This window comes from Python bivittatus, unplaced genomic scaffold (assembly GCF_059951505.1).
Source record: "Python bivittatus isolate LINGU-HERP-01145 unplaced genomic scaffold, Pbiv_v1 ctg000330_np1212, whole genome shotgun sequence".
Taxonomy (NCBI): Eukaryota; Metazoa; Chordata; class Lepidosauria; order Squamata; family Pythonidae; genus Python; species Python bivittatus.
This window is the reverse complement of record NW_028277058.1, coordinates 32789778-32815992: the sequence shown is the minus strand read 5'-3', so window position 1 is coordinate 32815992 and position 26215 is coordinate 32789778. Positions and strand designations below refer to the sequence as shown.

General features: G+C 38.6%; 3 protein-coding genes across 3 annotated transcripts in view; 2 read left to right on the top strand and 1 right to left on the bottom strand.

The window, feature by feature from the left end:
• Window positions 1-13036, top strand: part of AGBL3 (AGBL carboxypeptidase 3) — a 40738-nt gene extending 27702 nt beyond the window's left edge. Inside the window, exons 15-22 of the mRNA XM_088141931.1 lie at window positions 677-790; window positions 4423-4516; window positions 5839-5910; window positions 6816-6989; window positions 8609-8639; window positions 9577-9788; window positions 11898-12147; window positions 12762-13036. Coding sequence (XP_087998057.1) covers window positions 677-790; window positions 4423-4516; window positions 5839-5910; window positions 6816-6989; window positions 8609-8639; window positions 9577-9788; window positions 11898-12147; window positions 12762-12993 — 1179 coding nt within the window. The 3' untranslated portion in view covers window positions 12994-13036. The remainder of the gene's footprint in view (window positions 1-676; window positions 791-4422; window positions 4517-5838; window positions 5911-6815; window positions 6990-8608; window positions 8640-9576; window positions 9789-11897; window positions 12148-12761) is intronic.
• Window positions 13037-16292: 3256 nt separating this feature from the next.
• TMEM140 (transmembrane protein 140) lies at window positions 16293-20676 on the top strand. The gene is made up of 2 exons (XM_025163383.2): window positions 16293-16734; window positions 17911-20676. The coding sequence occupies exon 2, from the start codon at window positions 17926-17928 to the stop codon at window positions 18520-18522; it is 597 nt and encodes a 198-aa protein (XP_025019151.1). The 5' UTR covers window positions 16293-16734; window positions 17911-17925; the 3' UTR covers window positions 18523-20676.
• On the bottom strand, window positions 19698-24332 carry CYREN (cell cycle regulator of NHEJ). Its single transcript, XM_025163387.2, has 3 exons — window positions 22411-24332; window positions 21542-21608; window positions 19698-21147 (listed from the first exon to the last, which is right to left on the bottom strand). Exons 1-3 carry the CDS (start codon window positions 22530-22532, stop codon window positions 20917-20919), a joined length of 420 nt encoding a protein of 139 aa, XP_025019155.2. The 5' UTR covers window positions 22533-24332; the 3' UTR covers window positions 19698-20916.
• Window positions 24333-26215: the final 1883 nt, after the last annotated feature.

The window sequence follows — 26215 nt, the reverse complement described above, 5'->3', positions numbered from 1 at the left end:
TTACAGTTTTCATGTATACTGCATTGACTTGATGTCTCTTCTGATGCACTGGAGAAATACACTTATCCAGAGCATATAATTAGAATTGAATAAGGATTGCTTATTAAACTAGCCTTCCCCAGTGAGTGCTCTCCAGCTGTGTTAGTCTATAACTTCAGTAATTCCTAATAAGCATGGCCATGCTGGTACAAATTACTGATGTTGTAGTCTAAATTTCTAGAGAATATCAGTTTTAAGTCTTGACAGCCAATTATACCCAAAAGCAAGATTTTCACAGAAGTTTCTTTAACCAGATTTATTGACATGGAAAAGGGATTAGGTTACAGAAATCTCAATAACTGGATTGTTTTCATTTTCAGAAGCCATTTTATCTCCCAGCTTGCTAAGGCAGGAATCTCAGCCTCTTAACTACAGCCTCTACATGAACTGACAAAGAAGCCATTATTTTAACTTGTAAGAGAACAATATTCAGGTGTCCAGAAAGGGAAACTCTTTGAGGCACTGAACATAACATTACATCCAGATTGGCAAAGACTGCCATAAGCATTTACAATTGAGTTTTGTCTTATACTTCATGTGAAGTCATCTTTCACCTCAGGCTTCCTTCTGTTAACAGGGTACATAGTTATGTACATTAAGTAAAAAATAAATGTTATCCATTTAACTTTCTCCACAGACTCAGGTTTTTCAGAAATTAAAACTGATGGAGCTTCAAAACATGGAAAGAGAAAAGTATGAAATTACCAAGCAGAATATAGAGACTTTCTCCAGAACAACAAATACAAAAAAGGTTTGGCTGTGACCTTACTAGAATAAATTTTGCAACATAAATAAGAGAATACTGTCTTTTTTTAATATATACTTTTAAATATATTGTTATACGGTATAAGTAGAATTTGAATTGCCATTTGGGAATATTAATTAATACAGTGCACCATTTAAGTTATTGCTGATGTTTAAAATATATATTTAAATTACTGAAATAGAAGAATATTGTAGAGCTAATTCTGCACTTCCAATTCCTGACTTCATCATAAATGGAGTTGCTATAGGAATTGTTTAATGTGTGTAAAGATTGCATCTGTGCCTGTTAATTGGAAAAGTGTCATTATCATTCCCCTCTACAGTACAAAGACAAAAATAGCAAGAGTGAATGCAAAAACTACAGGGGGTTAGCATGTTTGGGAAGGTTTTTGGCAGAATTCTGATTGAAAAGGTACAGTGAGCAAAATTTGGGAAGTACAGTGCACCTTATGCCATGGAGGGGGTCTGTAGACCAGATTTTTGCATTTCAACAGGTCATTAAGAAATGTAGAAATGCGAGAAAGGAAGTTGGGCTGTGCTGTTTTTTATGTTGTTTTTTAAATTCTTGTAGTTCTTTTTTATGTTGCTTTTCTGTTCTTATAGTTGTAATGCTGTCTGTTGGTGGACTCTGATTATTGGGTGGTTCAATATGAACGTTTTATATGGTTTGTTGAGTTTACTCACTTGTAACTGCAACACACCAGGAGCTCCTTGCAGTGAGGTGGTGCCCTGAAGCTACTCTTGGACCATTTGTGCAGCTGCCAGGCCCCCACTGATAGAGGAGCGATGGATAATGATGGTGGCTGCATGGGGCTGGGCTGGCAGGCCATAGTTTGGGACCAAAGTGCTATAGCGGAGGAAGGACTAAGGACACCAGGGATCGGCTAGTTGGTGCAGCCCCAAGGTCAGCTGGTGGTGGTGGCGCTGCTGTTGAAGAGGGCAGTATAACTGGAGCAACGAACCAGCAGGGCCTGGCCATGAGGACTGGAGGCCAAATAAAGCCTAGTGTTGGAAGGATTTGCCATATGACCCCTCTGCCCCCCCCCGATGTTGGAAGGTTTGGTATTGATTGCCTGTCTGAATTGGGGGGGGATGTTAGAGGGTTGACTGAGGGCCCCCTTGTGCCTAGGTGCTTCACAACTGCAGTGTATCTAGGTCAGAACAGCTGGTGAGGACCGTGGGGAGATGGAGGCTGATGCGATGGGAGTGGGTGTTTCTGTGTTTGTGGTTGGTGTTTGATGTTTGATGTAGATAGAGATTCAATTGTGGGGTGGGAGATACAGACAGGATGGACCTGGGGCAAAGGAACCCAGGGGGACGATGGACTGGGGGGAGATATGAGGGTAGGGGGCATTATTGGTATAGTGATGGGCAGAGAGAGATATGGTGGGAATCTGGGGGTGGGCCACTCTCAGTGACACTGGGAATGCTGTATGAGAGCGATCCCAACATCTGGCACCACCTGGAAGCTACATCTGTTTCAAAATGCAGCAGCGCAAGCAGTAATGGGTGACTTTTGGTATGCCCATGTGTCACCACTGCTCTGTGAGCTGCATTGGTTACCAATCAGCTTCCAATTGCAATTCAGGGTGCTGGTTATTACCTATAAAGCTCTGTATGGCATAGGGCCTGGATATGTGAAGGACCGCTTGTCTCCAATAATTTTTACCTGCCCGGTACATTCTGGCAGAGTGGGTGCACTCCAGGTCCCTTCTGTTAAATGTTGTCATCTTGCAGAACAGAGGAAGCATGCCCTCTGTTGCCGCCCCCACCCTCTGGAACAGCATCCCTGCAGAGATAAGAACAGAACGCTCTCTCCTAGGGTTCCGGAAAGCTCTTAAAACCTGGCTTTGGTCCCAGGCATGGGGTTAAAGTATTATTGTATTTGTGGAGGTGGGGGGTGTTTGAGTTGTGCTACTTTTAAGATTGTTTTAGTCTGGGCTGTCTGTGTGGCTTTATGTTTTATCTGTTTTTATGGATTTTGGGGTTTTGTACACTGCTCGCTCTCCTGGAGTTGGGTGGCTATAACAAATTTGAATAAATAAATAAATGTAATGAAAGTGAATGATATGAATAGGCTTGAATCATTATGGAATGTTTTGATACATATGGTACTGAAGGTTGGTTGCTAAATGTGGTAAGAATTGTATATGATGAAAGTAAAGCATACAAAAGAATAAATGGAATGTTTAGCAAATGTTTCAATACTGAAGGTGGAGTAAGAGAAAAATGTGTGATTGATCGATGTGATTTATTTATACAATTTAAGGACTTCTTGAAACTTCCCAGATTCCCCTAGTTCTTTGGATAAGTATGTAAGAAATGCTTAAGGTGACTTAGAAGTGTGTTGGTTGTGGACATGAATGTATATGTAGGTGATGGCTAAGAGTCTAAATGATTCGTAGTGAATGTTGAACTGATTATATGGTTCTGAAAATTAATGTATCAAATCAGTAGTGTTTGACAGGGGAAACAAAGCATTGCAAGTTATATATAAATAGTGAAAAATCAGAGCAACAATATGAATATATGTGACCTTATAGAATATTTACTAAAGTTGGGGAAACAGATTGAGAAATGTAAAGCTGTGCAAATGCTGGTAGGAAGATATTTGCTAGTATATGGTCTATTGCAAGGAAAGACAGTAACTAGCATATAGTCATTTGTGTGATTTATTGCAAGTAATGTGGTCTATTGCAAAAGAAGGGGAAATGGTTATGTTTAAGATTCTGCTTCTGCCCATTTTGTTGCACAAAAGTAAAAGTTGGTTATACTTGGAGGAACATAAAAGTAAATTGAATGCACTGGAAATGGAGTATTTACTGTGGGTAGGGTAACACAAGAAGAGTTCAGGAAAGAATGGGAGCTAAATGAATGAATATGGATCAAATATAAAAACAATCAGTATGCAAAAAGTGTGTTCAGGTGATTTGATCATATAGAGAGAGTGTATAAAAATCAAATTGCAAAACAAATATGTAAAAGAAGAGTGAATGTATTGAGGAGTTTGCAAGGATAGAAAGGTGTGATGGCATTGCTATAAACTAGACTTAGTGTATGGTGTTGGTATAAACTAGATTTAGCTTCTTTTTTTTTTCCTTTTCTCATGCCTTCAGTTTCTTTGCCTTAGTATTTCTTACTCCTTTTGTGTTCTCTGATTAATGTTCTTTATTCCAAAAAGAAATAGCATGGTATGTGGGTATGCATGTACTAAGATTACTTTTTATAATTTTGTGGATTGTTTAACTCAATTATGTCTGATTAAAAATAAAATAAATGCAACCACAGTTACTGTGAGATTATTGCTTTAAAAATGTTGACTTTATGTACGGAAGGAAGGATTTCATCTATAAGTGTTCCATTCTTTAAGCCAGTCTTCCCCAGCCTGGTGCCCTTCAGATGTGTTAGCCTTCAGCTTCCCTAATCCACTGGGAATTATGGTCAAACATAATGGGGGAAGATGTAGCAACATTTACCATACTCAAACTACTTACAGCCTGTACCATAAAACCACTTATCACAGATTCTAATTAGTCTTTACATATGAAGAAAGAAATGTGGGAGTTCAGAATTGTGGAAGATTAATAACAATGCGTTTGTCTCTATTTTCTCTAATAGTCAAAGACCTTAGCAGGGGTTCATGAACTGTTTAAAGAAACTAACCCCATTTTAAAAGGTAAACTGGATGAAAAGGCTTTCCCCTCTAAAAAAGGTAAGAAAAAAAATATCAGCTTGGAAATCTTGATGGGTTTTTATCACATATTTATATGGTGCAGTCTAGATAAGGTGCATTCTAGATGTCATATAATCTTCCCAGCCTTGTATAATGTCCTACCATTTTCTGTAGTTTATTTTAGCTATGAAGTAGCAAATATATGCACTGGTGACCAACATTTATCTTTACTACAGTTTGACGGGGGTTATAAATTTAGTTACAACTTAATTTGAGTGAATGGGTGAGCGATTGGATACTAAATCATCCACTACCAGAGTATCTAAGTGATGTAGAAAAGTCAAATATATTAAAAACAAAAAAACCTACAATAAAATGAAAATTTTACTTGCTGGTTTAAGACATTAAAAATTTAAAATACACAACCAGGAATAGTTAAATGCCAGTTGAAAAAGATTAATTTTTAAAGCCTTTTTAGAGCCCTACCTTCTTTGCAGATTTAATCCTACTGTGAGAGGAAGGAGAAAATTGTGTTTTGTGACAAAATATCTATAAACACATCATGTGTTATAACACTATACTGGCACTGGACAATTTTTTAAAAATCAGTGTGTATGGAGGGAGCTGGTGTTTCATTTGCCTTGGACATTCAGCTCTCACTTTTATATTCCCATCCAACACAACTGCCTGCAAGGATTACAGAACAACTGGAATCTATTCTCAGATTAGATTGCTTCTTTCAGAGTCTGAACAAAGATTACAAAAAGTTCTTCTTACACTTTATAATAAACAACCTGCCATATAATTTCCTGATAGATAAACACAGAGTGTTTATAGATATGTTTGAGATTCTGGATACATTCAAATTCTGGAAAACTCTTGATAAGCATGTCTTGAAATCTGTTATTTGGTTTATTCTTTAGTATGCTTTAGATGCATGAAGTTATGTTGGAAGGAGGATAAGCTGGGAGAAGTTGAGGATATTTACTGTTTTGCTATACAGCAGCATAAACGTTATCATTACAATAAAGGATACATCCACTGGTCTCAGTCATATATCATACTATGTTAGTATTAGTAATCTTTGCCAGTTAACAAAGTTGCTCGTTTATCTATAATTCTTTATCTATAAATTATCTATAATTTATCAATATAGGTAAAAGCAACAGTCATAGACTTCTGTGATGGTGAGAAAAGGGATGAAATGTGTGTAATGACGTCCCAACACACTTGTGACTCATGTTTACCTCCAATACTGGGATACAAGTACAAGAGACGTGATATCATTTTTATCATCATGAATGTCTATGGCCACAACAAATCTATTATAGTCTTTCATGTCTTTAATTTCCTTTTCTCAGATTCTGTGCCAAATGTGCCAAGTAAATATGCGATTCAGTATCTGAGTCATTATTTTCCTGAGCAAGGATTAAGTGAGTACATTTACAGAACATTTATAGGCAGTACAGTATAGTGAAATTATGACTGTGAAATATATATTTGCAATCTGATTTATATAAGTTGTCAGAAAGTTTGTGTTTCTGAGTTCAGTAATGCTTGTCCTAGAACATATGCATGAAGTTACAGTTTTTAAGACTAAATTGTGTAATTCTGCATTTTATACAGTGGAAATGGACTGTGTTCCTCAGTTTCCATTGATAAATTAAGAATTAGATTGAAGTGTGAACATAAAACAAATTAAATACTATAGAAAATTACTCAAGAGTAAATACTGTTACAGAAGACAAGCACACATAAAATGTCCAAATGAAATATAATCCCTAAATGCTGAGAGCAAAATTGCCCATAGCAGTCTTTCAGGTAAAAATTCTCTTCTCTTGTCTGAGGGTAGAAGTGGAATGTGGTGTGAAAGAGGTGAAAAGTGTTCCCTGCCATTCTTAAGGGCCAAGGACAGGCTTACAAAATCAAGTTGATATTTACCATAACTGTATTTATAATTCTGAAGATCCTTAAGGTTTCTGAAGACCCTTGAGATTTTGGGGGGGGGGGAATTCTTGATAAAGTAATTATGCTTTCAGCTTTTGAGATTATGAGAAAAAAATGAAATATGTAGTAATAGCACTTTACAAAATAAATTCATTTAAGTGATTTTGCATTATCTTAGTTTTCACAGTTTAGTTACATATGTCGGTTCACTCAATTGTACATAAATGTACACTCTTTCAGCATTTTCTAGTTTATAAGGATGTATATACGAGAAGGTAAATCCAGGCATGTAAGTGCTAGATAGGTTCCTTAATTATATTTGATACAGTCCTTTATCATGTCAAGATTGTATTATAGCACTATGTCTGGGTTTGGTCTTTCATATAAACAGATGTTGGATGGGATCTAACACAGCCTTTTAAGCACATCATTTCCCAGAGACTTTTCCTACCTCCCAATGTCCTTAACCAAACATGCAATACACCAAGAAGAAATGGTGCACTTACTGGTTGTCGGCTTCCTAGAGTGGAAAATATGAAGAGGGAAGCAAGCATCCATCGAAAAAGTAAGTACTGTAGCACAGCATTGTGAAGTGGGGGAGGAAGGAGGGCTTACATAGTAAGAGGGGATTAACCATGCAGGTATAGCAACTCTTATATGGTAATTTCCTTTTATAGCCAGATCTGCTGGTAATTAGGGCTAGTTATAGCAGCCTTCCCTACCCTGGCACCCTTCAGATGTGTTGGGGCTACAACTCTGTTAACTGGTTCTTAGACTGGGAAGGCTAATTCATATTACTAAAAATCAGTGTCCAAGTGACATACTGATTAAGATAATATACATTTTTTGGAGATATTAGAGACCATCAAACATCATCTTACATTTAATAGGAGTGCTTGGGGATTGTCACATTTCGTCCAGACAACAATCCAGTAAAGTGCGCTAAGCTAAGACTTGCCCAAGCCCCACTGTACAGCTTAATGGCTAAGCAGGGTTTTGAACTTTCATCTTATTTCCTCAGATATAAGATGCTTATCTGCTAAACCACTGCCAATTGCTAAAAGCCATTATATAAATATAGATAAAAAAGAAGTTACACCAGAAAAAAATAACAGTTCATCAGTTCTTGAATATTACATACCATATAATTCCAGAATACAGGCAGTCCCCAGATTAAGAACACCTGATTTATGGACGACCCATAGTTAAGAACAGAGCCTATTGTAGCAAAATTCAAGTGAAATACACAATGATTTGAGTTAAATACACAATATTACTTATACAGTATTATACATAATACTGTTCCAGCTTACATACAAATTTGACTTAAGGACAGACCTTGGGAACAGAACTCATTCTTAAACTGGGGACTACCTGTAATTCAATAAATATACAACTTCAAATACAAAAATGTATCTGCTTAAATGCTTGAGTTCTTCAACAATAATCCAAAATATCACAACAATAATGTTGATAGTCACAATTTTTGTGACCCATTTTTTTCATAAATTTTGCATTTTATATAATCATAGAGTTGGAAGGAGCTATTTAGGCCAAGTCCAATTTTGTTTCATTGTAAATCATTAATAAGCAAATTTATTGACTATATTTTTAATTATAGAATCTAAAATTCTCAGTTAAAAGTTGGTTTATAATATTATGAATTTAAAACTTCTTAAAACAAGGGGGATGCTAACTACTTGATCGTGAGTATCCAAATGAACATGTGAACATAAGCAGAATTATTCTCTTGATGTAATGGTATGTGGGAAAGACCTTGGGGGATAGAGTGAAGAGATGCTGCCTAAGGAATGGTCAGATAAGAGACAGCATAGCCCACAGCTGGATAGTGGGAGGGCTCAGAAGGGACCCTCCCTAGTTTCTCAGGCTGTAAAGGAGATGGCAGGAGAAATGTACTTTCAGACTTGCAAGATTCTGTTAATGTAGCTTTACAATAAAATAGAATTAGCTTATTTGGTCTTGTGTCCTGTTTGGTCTACCTGGTAAGGCTGATACTTCTCTTGTAGAAAACCACATTAATAATCTAAAATATTAATGTGGTTTTCTACAAGAGAAGAGAATAATGATTTTCATTCTTAACATAAGAAATATGATTGAAATCTGTGTAATAAATGAAGACCTTTATTTTCAATTATATGTTGCTTTTTTCCCTCTTATTTGTAGCATCACTCATCCAACTGGACAGTCACCCTAGGTAGGAAAAACTTGCCTTTGTTATCAACAATTTCTGAAACTGTAATGCTATGCATTCTTCCTTCATAGAATCTTATCAAGTTTAATATGGAGCAGTCAGGTATATGATTGTACATATGCTTTATAAGATTATTCTCTCTAGTCTTCATTTTAGTTAATATTTTTATCATTCTCCCTTGCAATTTTAGATTGCAAGTTTGGATCCAAATACTATTTAGTGGATTTAGTTTAATCAAATAAAAAGGTACACTCTAGTTAACTGAGCAATAAATTTTGTATAATTTATAATAGAAATAATTATTAAAGTAAACCTACAAAAGGTAAATTCCCTCTCTCTCATATTGGCAGGTTGGAATGCCTCCTTCTGAGATAAAGCCTGCCATGACACTTACATATAATCTAAAAAAGACAGAAGAATGCTTCTTATTTTAGAAATGATAGTTTATTAGTGCAAATGCAACCAATAGTTTATTCAGAAGTCATAATTGTTTCACATTTTTAAATGGGTTGTACCCAAATGGTAACATCTAGCTCTTAATATATTAAGCCTTTGAATAATCATTTTTATGATTCTGCTTTGTTAGTAAGTGAAAAACACCTGAATGCTATAAAGGATTTTTTAATGTTTATCAATACTTTAAGAATCCACTTATCTAAAAATGAAATATGGAAAATCTGCTCATAAAAATAGAAAAGAAACATACATTTCCCAGGAGTTCCTGGAAGCTCAGAAGCATAGCAACAAGTCAATTTTTTCATACCCAAATATAGCATAAACATAAGCACCAGTACTATTTCACAAAATGATTGAGTTGATATATATTTCAGAAGACACAATCTTTTTCATGTGCATCCTTTTGTGTAACTTCTAAGAGTTGCTTCATTTTGCATGTTATTTTCTTCTGGGTTTTGAGATGCTTAATCTTAATCTGTTTCAGCTCTTTATATCTGTCTCAGTCAGCGGCTGAAAATCATCCTGGAAGGGGCTATGTCACACTACAGTTAGAAGAAAAAGAACTACAAAACATTGCCCTAGCTCAAGAAATCCATTTTAATGCTCCATATAACAAAGCTGCAGCCTGGAGATTAGAAAAGTATCAAACTGGAAAGGTCAATAGTTGCAGAGAGAAGGCACCTCCAGAGATCAAAGGTTTTTCTCATATTAGAAATTAAAACTTTATCAGTGACAGTAGGTTTTATATCTCATCAAAATTTCTAAAACACATTGGCTAGTTTACTTGGATATTACAAAGGGCTGGACCTTAGAGGCAACCAAGTCCTTGATGAGCAACTTATTACATAAAATATTTTAGTAGATTCATTATCTTTCTTAGGAAAAGGAACATTGACTTTTACCTGAAGATTTCTTCTTGATTGAAGGAGGATATTCTGATAGATTAATCAACAACAGAGTCAGTAACAGCAGAAAGTAGCACATCAGTAACACATATTTGAAAAGATTGAATTACATGTGCTAAAAGAATTATTTTTTAAATTTGTATCCCATGGGATCTCATGATCAGCCATTCTTAGCCTGCCTGTCAAGCCGCCAAAATCAGAGAGATAGAGCAAGCCTTAGAGTAGGGTGGGTTCTTCTCATCTGATACAAAAATAAAACATTTAATCAGATGATATTTTCTCTCTCTCATTTACTCCTTCTTAGGGGAGAGGAATAACTGGAAGTGAATTTTTGAACTACAAATTTGTATTCTGTGTGGGAAAAGTCAGTGTTTAGAATCTGAAGAACATTCAATAGAATATAATTCCCAAAGCTGCTTTATGGAATGTAAACATTTTAGGTCCAGTATGGCTCAAAGATGGTATGGAAGATGAGTTAGCCCCACACAGATAAACATGCATGTGCACATATCCCTTCTTGAGAAGACTGACACAGAGTATCAGGCTGTGCCTCAATTAAATTTAACAATTTGATTTAAACAATTTGTATTTAATAGTTTACATAGTTATACCATCAGGAAAGTAAGGCTTGGAAATATGCTTTCGATGATGAGTGAAGGGCTTCTGTGGTGGTGCATCTAGATTTTGTATTTCCTCACAAATCTATTTGTGGAATGGACATCTGAAAATAGATGGCAATGGAAGTCAGTTTCTAAGACCTGAATGTGTAGATGAGATGATAGATTTTAGAGTCCTTGTTTTTAGTTAATGTATTGTTCTTTTATATCATCTATTCTCTGGGTTGTATTTGAAAGAATTTGGGGAAAAAATATGCAAGGAAGTACTAGTAATCCGGAGCTCTCCTAGAGAGAGTGTTACTCAGTTTGGAGCTCCCTGCTCCATGGTTCAATAAGTTATAACTATATGCTGGTCAATGATTGTAATAAAGATTTGATTGATTTGATAAGTTATAACTGTTCTAATGCCTGTGCTCTCTGGAACACCACACTTCTGGGTGGAAGAAGGAATAGCCTAACTATTCAGAAACCAAACAACTGAGCTGAACTTGTGGACAGTACAGGGATCCCCCTTCCCTTCCCTTCCCTTCCCTTCCCTTCCCTTCCCTTCCCTTCCCTTCCCTTCCCTTCCCTTCCCTTCCCTTCCCTTCCCTTCCATATGGTCATATAATTTAAACAAATTACACTGGATTGCTAGCCAGAATACAAAAAACAACAGAATAACAGAATAAAACATACAATTAAAAGTAATCATAATAGAATACAAGAGCTGAGGCATCTCATAATCAACTTACAGCCTCCAAAACCTGCGTATCAGGATCCACTAACAGCCTGGCCCTAATGCCTGAAGGAAAAGCCAGGTTTTCACAGCCTTCTGGAAGGGTTGGGGCCATATGGATCTCAGGGAGAAGGCTGTTCCATAGCAGGTGCCACAACAGAGAAGACATGTCTCCTGCCTTGGGTTCCACAATATGGCAGTTTCAAAGAAAGGACCCGAAGCACACACCCCTATTGGATATGGTGGGATGGGCAGACCTGGAGATAGGTGATCCCTTTAGGGCTTTAAAGGTTATGACCACCACCTTGGATTCCACCTGGAAGCCTACTGGAAGCAGTGTGAGTCATGCAACAGCTGTGACACATGATCTCATGTGATCTACACTTGCATGACCACAACATCTGAAAGGGGTAGTGCAGAGTGGGAGATGATTTTTCTTATGTAGGATATGCTAAGGTGAATTTATTAATATGTCATAGTAAAAATTCATCATGTAAATTAATTGTTGAGTAGTGTATAAATTGATCCCTGGAATTATTTCAAATTTACTTATTTTTGATGACAGGTTTTCCCGATGCACAAAAAAGCAGTTTAGCTGGAACGGAAAGTAAAGTAAAGGAATTGTCACCAGCAAGGAATGCTAAAACTATCATAAATAGTGGAAGGAACTGTGAAGGTCTTAAACTGAACAGGTCTTCTGTTACACAAGATTTGCTACAACTCTCCCTTCCTTTGATGTCTGAGGGAAAATACAGACAACCTCCTGAAAAATATTCAAGGAGTGAACGACATCTAAAATCATTAGGTCGCCACCGGTAAGTAAAAAGTACTATCTAATCAGCCTGACTTTTAATTCTTCCTTCCAAAATTGTCTTCTGATTCCTGTTTTTTATGAGAAAATCAAGTGTATGTAACAATGGGCAGAAATAGGTTAAAACAGAAGACTCTGCAAAACAATACAATTCCAGTTCAAGAATTACTTTGCTGAAGTGAGTTTCAATTAAACTTTTTTGCAAATAATATGAAGGAGCGTTCTGAATTCACCAAACAAGGGATGTTCAGAGTCGCCCATTGGCGAGATGGGCGGCATACAAATTTAATAATAAATAAATAAATAAAAATAAATGTGGTAGCAGCTAAAGTCAGGAAAAAGAATAAGAGAAAAAGTACAAAATGCTGTATATAAGGCTAAAAATATTAAGTCGTATTTAGCCTTATATATAGCATTTTGTACTTTTTCTCAGTAAGTAGCTTCCAGTGATCTTCTAAAGTTTTACATCCTGGTTCACTGAAAGGATGGCCTCTGTTGTGGATGTGGGCAACCTGGATTATCAAGAAGCAAGTTATGAACCATGTAGTAGCTATATAATTACTATAATAATTTTGAGGTTTTGTCTTTAAAATTAATTTATTTTGCTTATTTGTGCAGACCACGCTTGGCTACCTTACTGACTACAAAAGGGCCCAACAAAACAATTTTGCTGAAACATTCTGAGGATGATGAAGCTTCCAGTCCTCTACTACAAAGCAGGCCAAAAATGCCAACAAGAAACTTGCTGTTCCAGAGTGAAAGCGAATTTTTTTCTAAGAGACATAAAAGTGACAGTTCTTCATTGCAAGACCTTCCAAATACAACTGAGAGGATTTCTTTTCATGCATAGGACGAGATGCAGTTTCTTTTGTGCCATTTCATAAGCCACAAAAGAGTATCCAGTAGTGATGCCATCAGAGGGTATTGCTTTAGCTCTTTGAACATTGCCTGGGAGGACATTGCAGGCAGAGCAGTTGCACTTTCACAGGATTGGACTATTGGATCCAAATAAATTAGAACATCTTGTGGGGCTGCTGTGACCAATATAAACAAAACTAAAATATGATCGGATTTATTTATTTTTATTGTTAGCAAATTGCACAGGGAAGCAAGTTGAATCATTCATTTCTGGATTTCAGCTTGCTTCTAATACATTACAACAAAATGATCTGGAAAAAATGAGATAAAGTTTCTCAATGCTGACTCTTATTAGACAAGGGTAGGATTTTTATTCCATGAGGTGTTGAATCTGAAAGAAAAAAAAGTATAAACTTGAATGGTTTCTCTTTGGGGATTGTCTTAAAGGATAAGAATTGCAATAGAGGAAATAAGGTTATTTTGACAGTTTGGTCCTGCTGTCATTCACTCCATGTTTCTTATGAAGAGGCAAAATATACATCACTATATATAAGTGTGTTGAAAGAGACAATTCTTATAATTAGCTACTCCCCATTTCCAACGAACTCCAGCCTAGTTACATTACATCCACAAATAACTGCCATGTGACCAATTTTATATTTGAAGACACCCCACAAAAGTTTTTGGTGATGCTTGGTAATTTCCAAGTATATTCAATAATTATGTGTACCTGCCAGCTGATGGAACCACTGAACTGACTTCCCATCCATGAAAACTTATGTTCCAATACATTTATAGTATGTTAGGTTGCTTATAAAGTAGATTTTTTAATTTTTATAATCTGCTAAGGAATTATTTTTCCACAATTACCTGGAGTTAGAAAAAAAATGGAAACTCCATTCAGCACTTGAGTAAACTTCTAGTATCCAACCAAGGGCTTCTGCATAGCCAAGATCCTCCTAGAGTGTTTATGTACAACTGAGTTTAGTTCAGCAATGGATCCTGGAATTTTCAGTGAAAAGGATACTGACTATTGGTAAGCCCATTTTATTCCTTCCTACTGATCCTCGCTAGGATCAGTAACAGTTTGTTAATGTTCACTTGAATTCCCTCTCTAAATTTACTCACTATCTCTTCCCACTGGAGCACTAATGATTTTTTTTTCTTTCTCTCTTTAAAAGGTAAATAACTCTGCATTACTCTGCAGAGAAAAAGGGAAAAAAATAGATAATAAAAGAGGCTTGAATGAGGAGGAACAGTATGTATGGAACAATTCATCACTTATTTCCTGCTGGAGTGGATCAACAGATTATGCCTATAGGCTAGAAGAGTTCTAATTAAAAATATAAAAATTTGAAAAATCTTAAGTATTTTTGTCTGAACAGGATGCTACTTCAGGTTTTTTTTCCCTTTAATTTCCAAAAGCAGTTCTAATCAAATTTAAAAAAAAAACTAGGAGAGTATAGAAATGGATAATCTTACCCATTTCTCTTAAATACTTGAAGAGCTGTCACATACCAGAAGGGAAATATATTCTTTAATGTATCAGAATGCAGGATTAGATATAATGAACTTAATTTACAGAATAAATTTCAGTTAAACATTGTAATAGAATTAATGCAAGTAATAGTTTGACCATGAAACCAGTTATGTGAGGGTGATATGTTCTTGATAGTTACCTTCAAGCACAGGCTTGGATAACATTTAAGATATTCTAATTAGATTTTCCATTTCCTGTATTAAGTAAAATATTGGATTAAATAGCCTATAAGATCCACTGCAACTGTGTGATCTGTATAACAAAATGTTGTTATGTCTGAGTCAAAGTATCCATATAAAATTAATGTTTACTCCAGGTAAGTGTATACTGGCTTGCAGCTCTGAGATCAGAAATTAGGATGATAATAACCTTGAACTCCTCCAGATGTTTTGGATAAAATAGTCTATATGCCTCAGTCAGAATGATCAATAGTAATATAGAACATGTAGTTTAAAATGAATGGAGATTATAGCCTAATTCTGCATTATAAGTGAACTTGCACATAGCTTTTACCTAGGCTTTTTAATTTGAAATCTAGAAAGTTAGATGGTGGGAGGGAAAACCAATACTAACATATCCCATTTCCGTTTCTGTACCCACACACACAACATCACCATGAAGTTGCTCGCATCCACATATAAAGTACACCAAGATTTCATCTTACCAGGTGTCTCTACACTGGGTGGACATCATACCTACAATAAGAAAGGTACAGGTAGTCCTTGCTCACTGACTGCTTATTCAGTGACTGAACTTACATCAGTGCAGAAAAAGATTTATGACCAGTCCTTGAAGTTACAGCCATTGCAATGTCCCCACAGTCATGTGATAACCATTTGCAACCTTCACAGCCAGCTTCTGACAAGCAAAGTCAGTGGGGAAGCTGGCAGGAAGATACAAGTCATGGTCACCTGACATCATGCTTAACAACTGTGATTAATTCACTTAATGACCACAGCTGGAACTGATGTAAGTCAGCGCTGTCACATAACATTTCACTTTATGACCGTGTTGCTTAGCAATGGAGTTGCCAGTCCCAATTGTGGTCGGTAAGTGAGGACTACTTGTACACCTAAATTAGGGTGTATGAATGGATCACTTTTAGAATTTGGTAACTTTTTCAGATCTTATGTGCAAGGATCCCTCAGCAATAAGATGGCAATGAAATTAAATATGGCTATGTTCTGATGAAGCTTGAAAAATCAGGTGGTTTATTCTAATTGGGCTACTTAAAAACACCCCGATAGGAAGCCGAGCAAGAAGAAGGAACAAAAAAGCCTACAATTGGCAGTTCAATAATCACTGCCTGGAAATAATGTGCTGTATGTATTTTGTGCATTGCATCACGCTTCCACGTACGTGCATGAAGGCACAACACTTACTTCATACGTCTTTCTGTTCTCTTGCTGTTGGTGTTTGCAGGCGGGTGCCTGTTCTGCTTCTAAGAGGAAATCTTTAAGAACTGCAATGTGATAGTTGCGATGGCGCGCTGCATCCCAATCGCAACCATCTGTCTCCTGGAAAGAGCGTCACGCGGGGAAAACTCCACCGCCTGGCTTAGCGGGGCCGTTTTAAAAAGGCTCGTCTAGACCAGCGTTCCCAACCTCAGCAACCTTTAAGATCTGTGGACTTCAACCTCATGCTGGCTAAGGAATTCTGGGAGTTGAAGTATACACATGGCCAGCTCTGAACTTTGAGTCGTTGGCCCTTTGTGTACTGTATTGCGGAAGCCGGGAACGACGAAATAAAAGGGCCTCAAACAACCGGGCGATCATGTCTGTTTTGCAACAAAGCGTGCATGTTCTAATGATATGTTGATATGAATTCACCACCATTATAGTACTCATAATTCTATGAGCCCTCCAGAGGTGTGCCTAAACGGTGACAGGAATATTTAAAAAGCATAAATACAAGAAAATGTCAAGCGGCAGCTTCTGAAAGATCGATTGGATTTCGTGAAAAGATGGAAGAGAACCACCACGGGACGACCAACCGCAACCGCTAGCAGGAAAACACGTGAGTGCGGAAAAATCGGATGAAAACGAAAGGGAAAGGAAATCTGCTGACGGCGCCGCGCGTGATCTGAGGAGCAAAACGGCCCAAGCTGTAAACAAGAGTGAAAGCGAGCCCGACCGCTGAGGAGGATCGCGTCCCGCGGTGGGGTTTAACGCCTTCGGCGGCGTCGGCAAGCAAGTAAGTAACCATTATTATCACTATTACTATTCCTGGCTAATTTAAGCGTTCGCGTGGTGTAGGGACACCGTAATACGGGGTTAGGGATATGCAAACTCAGTCTGTAATTTTTCTCGATTATTTGGCGGTAGTTTTGAGTATCTGGAAGCCCCGGCCTCCGATGCCTTCCTGGCTCTGGGAAGAGAACGGAGGCCCTGCGGGTTTTCCCGTTGAGTTGGGTTCGGCGGCGGGTATCGCAAACGAAAGCAGCGGTGCAGGTGCGCCCAGGTCGCAAGGTCAGAAGGCTCGCCGAGGAGATCTCACGCCCAGCCTTCCGCCCTCTGATGCCCCGCGGAGGGATTGAACTGCGTGTCGTCTGCGAGCTGTCCCAGTCTCTGAAGAGCAAGGGTGCCCTGCTGGGGATGGCTGCTTTCTCAGACAGGGGGAAACGGCTGAAGAGGGACCCGCGTGCCTTTGGACGCTCTTCCGGCTCTCCTTCCACGCATTCCGACGTAGCTGTTCTACTACCATGCCACGATCGTTCCTTGAAGCGGCCGTGGACGGTTCAGACTTGTGTTTGAATGGAGGACTGTTAAGATTTGGCAGTTGCCGGCAGAGATGCCACTGAGCATGTCTGCTTAAAGCTCCCAAGAACCATTTGGTTTATCTGCCTTCAGGGCACGTTGCACCAAAGACTGGGATTGAGTTTCCCCTCACTACAGCTTCTTTTCTTTCCTCCATGCCTGAAAAGCCTTAGTTGACTTGTAGGAAGAGAGTGAGTTGCTGTTTTCATTAGAGTGTGACAGCTGGGGCTGTGAATAGGCCCTTTATATATGGGGTGCTGCTTTTGTGTTTTTCAAGCCCTCCGTACACTACTATCTCACTCTTACTTGAGCCAGCTTCTCCAGACTCCTCCTTGCCTTTTCCTGTGTCCTGGCAATCTCATTTTGCCAAATCTTCTTTACTTTTTCTCCAGCTTCCTTCTGTCCCCCACTGTTTTTCAACCTCAGCCCTCCACAAGCACTATTATTCTGTTTCCTGTTTAGGTCATAATGCTCTTTCTTCCTATCCTAATTTTTAACCTTTCTTGTTTCTTACCTGCTTATTTACTGGTGCCTAAGATACTCAGGAAGTATGTGATGAAGTGGAGACCTAATTCCTAGAAACCAAACCTGACTATTTACTTTCTTCTGCCAGGTATTCAAGTGGAAAATGCAGCTGAAATTCCAACGAACCATTGTTGAGTTCATTAAAGGGTTAAGAGAGTCGAGCTCCTGCCTCTTGTATCTGAGTAATCTCTCCCTTGCTTTTGGCTGTAATGCTTTGCTATTTTATGCCCTTGTCTGGGAAGCTGGGAATATCATCAACCTTCCCACCAAAAGAATTGGCTTCTACAATTTTTGCTTGTGGAATCAGAAAGCAGAACTGGATTGCCTCATGATCAGAGACTTGGAGAAGTTAGGGATCAGCAAGGTTGCAATGGTGCTGTCGAGAGTCTGTGTATACATCAGCCTGGTTTTGTGCCTCTTCGCTGCAACTACAGTCGTGCAGCAGGCCCTATGCTTCAAAGACAGAGACGGATGGAAACTGGCTCGGATTCTTCTGTCTGTCAGCAGTTTGAGTTTGCCTCTTGGTCTTGCTTTGTTTATCTTTCCCAATCAGAGATGGATTCAAGTCTCTGAACTCAGTAAGGGTTTTGCAGCCCTTGTTGGGGCTTATATTTTACTTCTCCTCCACCTGCTCATAATTATCCTCTACCTTGCAAAGTTCAAAGAGACTCTTCCTGAGAGACAGTTTACTCCTATATAGAGCCTTCCATGAGAATTTTTCTTCACACTGAATGGCAAAATAGACCACAAGAATTCATCATGCAACTCCAGCCTCTGTTGTTTGTTTATAGTTTGGTGTACTGGATGAACCCAGAAGATTAAATAAATCATGGCCAAGTTGAATATGGAATAACATGTTTGGCAAACACAGCCAATGTGAGGCAACATCTGAATATAACAAACACTGTGGTGAATTGAGTGGGGGGACCAGTGCAAAAATACCTTCCAAGGCCTGAATGAATTGAATTCAGGGAATGCTCTCTAATATGAGTGAACTGGAAGAGAGGTAACACTTTTAACACATATACTTATGCATAGTCTCCCCTATTTCAAGGGCTGGAAAATCAACTGTTGCCCTCTGAAGAGGAACCACACTTAGATTTAAGCATTTTCTTTTGGTTTGGGGAAAGGATTACAGTAAGGCAAAAAGGAGTACATTAAGTATTGAGCCTCCATAAAATCCCTCAGGCCTCCTTCCACAATGGGGTTTAGTCTCTTCTATTTTTGGAACACAGCCCTTGCTGTACAAAGCATGGTATGGCCTGTAAGCTGACAGAAATTGCACACTCCTCTTTCAAGACAAGAGTAGTCAGCTACTGCTTCCTAGTATTGAAACTTTCCTTGGGAGCTAACTTGGGAGTTCTCGTATTGTTTGAGACATTAATTGAATCTATGCGGTTCTGTGAATGTTGGCTTGCCTTGAAAACCAGATCTTTTCCCCTGCCTACATGTCCCCACACATTCTGAGATCAACAGAATATCCAGTGCGCCGTTGCATGGAAGAGGGACTTGTGTGGCTGCTTCTCTTCTCCATTCTGAAGCACAAGTAAGTTCCAGCAAATACTGGCTATAAAAGGAGAAAGATCCTTGTGCAGAATGCTTGCAGGCACTGCTTATTGCTACTATCCTAATATTTCATATTTATTCTGCATATCACTACATTCTTCACAAATTCTATAATGAAGGCTTTGAAATGTCTCATAATTGATCCAGTTGTGTAATTTTGTTGTTTTTCTGGCTTTTAACAGACAAAGAAATTAGGTGGTGAAGCTTGACCCACTAGAATTTCTGTAACTTGCTTCTATTCTATAGCTGTTGCTGCCATTCCCAGAATGTCAGCCCTCCCAGGTAAACCAGACAGGAAACACAACCAGATCTGCTACTTCTACTTTATTGTTAGGCTACATTAACAGAATCTTACAATCTGAAACTACAAATCTCCTGCCATCCCTTTTTACCTCCTGATCAGTTAGGGCAGGTCCTTTCTAAGTTTCTTTCTCTGCCCATTGCTCAGTTGCAGGCTCCTCCCCCTTTTATCTCGTCATTCCCTAGGCAGCATCTCTTCCCCACCCTTCCTAGGTCATTTACACACAATGATGGAACTTGAAATCAAATCTCAGTACAGGCTGAAATAGATGTCCAAGTACTAGAAGAGCTTTCCCTAATGTGTTTTGAGATGTGTTGAGACTCAGCTTCAAGAATTTCCATTGCTGAAAAGGATTCTGTTAGTTGAATCCTAACACATCTGGAGGACATACCTTTGTGGAAAGTAGCATCATAGAAGACTTATGTCTTCACAAGTATTACAGGTACAGATCTCTCTTAATATTGTTAATATGCATATACTTGGTGACTAAAAACAATGATAAGGTTATTTACATACTGATGTATTGCTGCTAACTCATAAATGGGAAGTCTTTCCTTCCCCAGGGCACTAATTGTATGTGAACAACACTATGAGCTTTTTAATGAAAACTGATTTTTGTATCTGTTTTTACTAGCGTATGGTGGTTCATATTTTGTCAACTGACTTTCTGCCAGAAACAAAGTAATTTGTAAAGTAAGTGAAATCATCTTAATTATTACCAGATGTGTCAGAGTTCCATTTGTAAAACAGCATAACTTAAAGGGAAACTTTCTTCTATGTAGTATTTCTATACTTTTTCCATTTCTGACATATATTAGAATACATTGTTTGTAAGCTAGTATAAATCTAGGCAATTACAACTGATGCATTGAACTATGATTAAACAAATTATAGCTCTTAATTTAGTATGAAGGTGGCCAGCGTAAAGAAAAGTAAGAACTATAGAATTCAAGTCTTCCGAGTCAAGCAAAAAAAAAAAAGTGCTTATCACATCAGGGAACCCAACAGGAGTTTCCTCCATCCTTTTCCCCAATCTATCCCCCCATTAAATCCCCAATTACAAACACAGATTTGCACACAGTTTCTCCTCCTGATCAATTTATTTCCTGAAGTCCTGACATTGTGATGTATCGTTGCCTTACCTCTGATATCCAAGCCACAATTGTTGTATCTATATATTTTATTTATCAATTTAAAAAAAATGTATGTTGTTTACAAATTGTAAAATTAAGTAAAGAAGATCTCCCTGACGTATTTTAAGGCATCATCGTCTTCCTCCAGTTTGGTCTCCTCACCGCAACTTAAAGAAGCTAACTCATCTGGAGGTGTGGATCTTACAGGAGGATCCTTGGCAATGTTGGTAGCACTCCTTGAATGGTGACCATCTGTCAGTTCTTGTTGAAGCTCCTGTCCTTCATCTTCTGAAGAAATCACATCACCTCCTGTAGCCTTGCAGTTCTAACAAAGGAAACAATCATATTTTCCTTCATGTTTGGACCAAGACACCAAGTTTCCTCACAATCAACTATAGCACTTTCTCTCTTCGCTCCCTAAATCAGGACAAGTGAGATGCTTGATGCCTGGGAGAATATCCACAATATAGCCCTGTTTTGTAAAATTATAAATAAATCTGTATGGTCAAAGAAATGCCCCTGAGTGTCCTTGAACTTATTATAGAAGTAGATCACCAAGTACAAATGACTGTATTTAGGCCCAGTTCTTTTTTTCCACTCTCAGAGAGCAAGATGTTCTGGCAAAAATTAACAGAAAAGCTGCAGCCACCATAATTGCAGGCAACAGGGTGGAAAAAGCAAGAAGCTGCTTCTTGGGTAACATCTTTTGCATTGCTCACCTCAGCTAAAATGCAAAGAGCCATGTCTACCAACTCTGCTTCGTTCATACAATATACAGTCTCAGTCCTGCAAAAGAAAATCATATTCTGAAGCAAGTAGTGGGAAGACCAAAAACTAAACCCAGTAAAAATCAGTTTATAGGCAATAAACAGGTATTAGAAAGTGCACATTAAGCCTTCCCAAATTCTCTTTGTGGCCTTATACATCTATTTTTAGCTAGCCCTGGAGTCAGGAAAAATAGCAAGGACCATCTCAAAAATTTTAAGGCTCTTTCCTATATCCCAAACAGTTCTTCACCATGATCTGCCTTTATTCTTGTGTTATCTGACTCCCACAATCTCTGTACTGTATAACAAAAATTGTGGCTCTTGTGTAAAAAATGTTTCCTACTCTTAGAACTGTAGAGGGAAAGCTTTTTAACATTTAATCCTAATTTAACTTTAACTAAATCCAAAATATGGTTTCTCACAGCTAAACTTTCAAGATTTTATATGAGTTAACCATTTGGGATGACATATTCTGTGAAGAGTGAAACCATAGAGAATATGTTTTTAATTAGTCACAAACTGATTCTACAGACTTATTTTGGATGTGTGTGTGCAGATACATGTATTTGACTATTTAAGGATATAAAAATAGGAAGATGAAGATGAAATAGAAGAATGCTATAGTTCTACAATCTTGGAGAAAATCTATCTATGTGATCCATAACAGTTGACACTGATTTGATGGCACATACTCTATCAATCAGTAGTTCTACACACGTCACACAACCAGCTCCCCCCCCCCTTATTATTTGGCTATTTGGGGGGTGGAAAGGGAAGTTTAGAACTCATTCTGATTTTTAAGAAACAGGCAGGCAGCATACCTTGCTAAAGCTGTCCTTTTCCTTCTCTTTGACCTCATTTCTGCCCATTGTGCTGGTTCAACTGTCTTCTTGCTCATCCATGCTGGAAGGATTCTCCTCTTTACTGCCCCAGAGGAACTCATTTCTGTTAATTCAAGAAGAAAGGGAACAACTTGTACAACAGGGAAACTTGGAATTAAACTTTGGCAATTGAGTTAATAGTTCCATGCAGCCTAATATTCCTCTTTAAGACAGTGACACATATCAGCCACATCTGGTGAAGCACAGATAATAATTGGTCTGGCAGCAGACACAGCAAATTCTGAAACTATCTTTGGTGTATTAGTTAAAAACCATACTGGCTCATCTTTGTCGTGGCTGGCCAGCTAATACTTTATTTTACAAAATAAAACCATGCAATGACACTCAGAGCTACCACAGATGGGAGGGAGAAAGGCTAAGTATCTCCCCACTCCATTGCGTCCCCATTTCAATAACTTGCAGTTACAAGCACATGTGTGAAAAAAGGAGGACATGGAAAAGAAGAGATGGTTGGAGCTAGACAGCTTTATTTTCTGGTTGTTCCAGTCTCAGCTTAACCCTCCTTTTCAGGGTTTGTTTATTTATTTATTATTGCTGCTGGCCTTTGGCTGTAATCATTTCTTTCTTTTGATTTAGATGTATAGGCCACCAAATCCAAAGACTGTAGGAAGTATACAAAATTAAAACAGCACAAAAACACAATATAAAACTACACTCATAAATACAGAGCTTTGGAGAAAAAAATACAATTAAACTGGATCCATCAGTCAGGATTACAAATCACCCAGCCCTCCAGCCTGTTTCAGAACCAGGTACTCAGGCCAGGGCCAGGCAAACCACCAGAGGAACAGAATTCTAGGGAGGGGGGGAATAACGCAGAGAGCCACAGGTAAGATAAGTAATTCTAATGCATTCTCCAGGTTCATACATGCTAGAGCTAATCACAAATTAGGTTAGTCTGTTGTGCAAATACGTTTTAAAATGTGCATATTAAATGTCGTGCAATAGGCATTATATATTCTCAAATTTTTGCACTTCCTTTTGGACTCACAAAACCTGCCAAAGGATGATTTCATCAGTTATCCTTGCTTGGGTCACGTGGCATGATTACTCAACAGTTTTATTTATGGTACGTCAATAAATGGTAAGCATTAAAAAATGTAAGGTTACTGACTGGGACTATATTTCCTTAGATATTTTCATAGGCTTCCTATCTATTACCTGAGTTCAAGTTGCTATATTAACCGAGAACACCCACAACTAAAATTTCTAGAGAACTGCCTCCTGTGTTATGCTATTAGACTGAAGCCCTTCTGCAAGTATCCCCTGTAGAAAATAAATAACTATTATTGCTGGGATATAGAACTGTTATCTGTGAGCTCTTAAACAGCAACTGAGTTTTACATTCTGCTACATTTTTTTCCTGCCACATTTATATATCATTAAATTTAACAGATGTTTGATACTTACAGCTTTTACACCAGAAATGTTTCTTGAACAAGTAGACAAAATAGCTTAGAGAATTATACAGAAAACATCTTTTCCCAATCCTTGTGTATTTTGATTTCTGGATTCCAATCTATGTTTAAACATACAGTTAGAAAGCTGCAGCTTTGTAGATTAAACAGAGTACAAGACTGGTACAATCCAACTATCAGTCTAGCCAGTTGTAAACAACTAGATCAGTCTTCACCCATCTAATACGGGCATGGCCGGCTAGGGAATTCTGGGAGTTGAAGTCCACACATCTTAAAGTTCCCAAAGTTGAGAAACACTTCTCTGTACCACTAAGGCGTCATCTTTCTAACAGATGCCTTCATTGGGAACTACTACTTCAAGATATTTTGGAATAATGGAAATAAATACATAAACAACAGTTACTGAAGGCTTTGTTTGCCTCTTCAATTTGCTAGCACTCTGCCCCCTCTCCCACCCCCCCAATGTTCACCCTCCAGGACCAAAACATCTTCAAAAGGCCATGAAAGGCTTCCCGCTTCCCTCCTACGCAGCAACCTTCTCGTTTGAGTTTCTTCCATGGAGAGCTCAAGAGGCTATCTTTGCCCTATAATTCCTTACCTGTAACAATCCAGGTATGAGGATTTATGGACACTTGTAGGACATACAATTCCTAGATTGGGCCAAATCTACCCAGTGCTGGAATTTGCCCAGTACTAAGGACCTCTCCACTATCTACCATGGTATTATAATACAAATCTGTAGAGAGAGAAAACAAAAAATGGGAGTTCTAGATGAGGACCAACATTACCGTAGTCCTTCAGGCATCAAATGTCTCACAGGTTTATCCACATCACTAATCATAACAGCCTGTTACTTATTCGCAGGAGGCAGACCTAAGCCTTGGGATGGAGCCATAAGACCAGGCACAAGAATGATACAAAGCACCTATTAATTCCCACCGCTGCAAATGCCCAAAAGGCAAGTACGCAGTACTGCCCTTAATTCAGTCTAAAGCAAGGTCCGCTGTATTCAATGGCGCTTATTCCCAAACCAGTACACAAGGTTGCAGGCTGAGTCCGATTCACCCCGATTCCTCGTGCGAGAAGATATACAGCTACTCTTTTAAATATCTCAAGCAAGAAGCCGGGAAACCAATAAACCCGTTTTTAAAGAAAAACGCCACCGGGTGTTTACCCGCCCTGCGAATCAAGATGCTTCGCGTCGCTGGTGATGCCCGCCTTGGAAAGCCGGAACAAGGGCAGGGGCTTTCCCCGAAAAGTGCTCATAGGAGCAAAGCACCCTCACCACCACCCCCACGCCTCCAAACGCAAAACGACGGCATAAAGAGCCCGTTCTTGCCGCCAGCCGAGGGGAGAGAAGCACCGCCCGCTCCGAGATCACGGGTTGACTGTCACGTGAGTTGCAAAGCGGCAGCTTCTGCTACGGAAGGTCCGAGGAGAGGCGCCTGGAAAGGAGAACGAGGGGCGTGCCCCGTTGCGCGTACCGCGGATCTTCGCGGGAGGAGGAGGACGAGGTTGATCCAAATCAGGGTTTTTCAAAATCGGCAACTTTAAGATGTGTGGACTTCAATTCCCAGAATTCCCTATAAGTCCACACTTCTTAAAGTTGCCGAGTTTGAAAAACACTGATCCAAACAATGTCGCTCCCTTCCCTGAATGGTCGCGGTTCCTTTTGTACCATTTTCCCAACGGAGACGCGCAAAGTAGCCTCGGGAAGGTCCACGCATTTTCACTCATCTGAATGAAACATTCGAAGTGATAAAAAGGGTTTTTTAGGTGCAAAATGATTTGCACACATACTTGATTTTCCCCCCTTTTCTAAGAAACCCGACATGCACTTATTTCCCCCCTTAACTTCATATGCTGTTTGCACAAAGCACTGAACCATAAAACAGCCGCATTTTAGCCAAGAGTTTTGTTTTAATGAAATTAATGTGGTTAGCTTATGGTTTGGTGTGTGATGTCAAGCCATAACAAGTGAGCCATAATTCAGTTAACCATAGAAAAACTTGTCATGGGAACACTGCCACATCTGAACATCTCATGTGAGTCCCTATTCCAGGAATGCTGAAGTGTGGCAACTGCACGTCCAACAGGGACTTCAAACAAACCAACTGTCTGGAATCCTATCAGCTCAACACTTTTCCTCTAGGGCATTGTTGTCCAAACTTGGCCACTTTAAGATGAGTGGACTTCAACTCCCAGAATTCCCCAGCCAGCCATGCTGGCTGGGGAATTCTGGGAGTTGAAGTCCACTCATCTTAAAGTGGCCAAGTTTGGACAACACTGCTCTACAGAAAAAAAGG

What these genes read in the sequence shown, in the direction of transcription:
- TMEM140 (XM_025163383.2), top strand. Translation starts at nt 17,926, where the DNA reads ATGCAGCTGAAATTCCAACGAACCATTGTTGAGTTCATTAAAGGGTTA.
- CYREN (XM_025163387.2), bottom strand. Translation starts at nt 22,532, where the DNA reads ATGAGTTCCTCTGGGGCAGTAAAGAGGAGAATCCTTCCAGCATGGATG. An exon ending in AAAAGGACAGCTTTAGCAAG is followed by an intron (nt 21,609 to 22,410) that starts GTATGCTGCCTG and finishes TTTCTTTTGCAG; the next exon opens with GACTGAGACTGTATATTGTA. An exon ending in CTCTTTGCATTTTAGCTGAG is followed by an intron (nt 21,148 to 21,541) that starts GTGAGCAATGCA and finishes TTCCTTTGTTAG; the next exon opens with AACTGCAAGGCTACAGGAGG.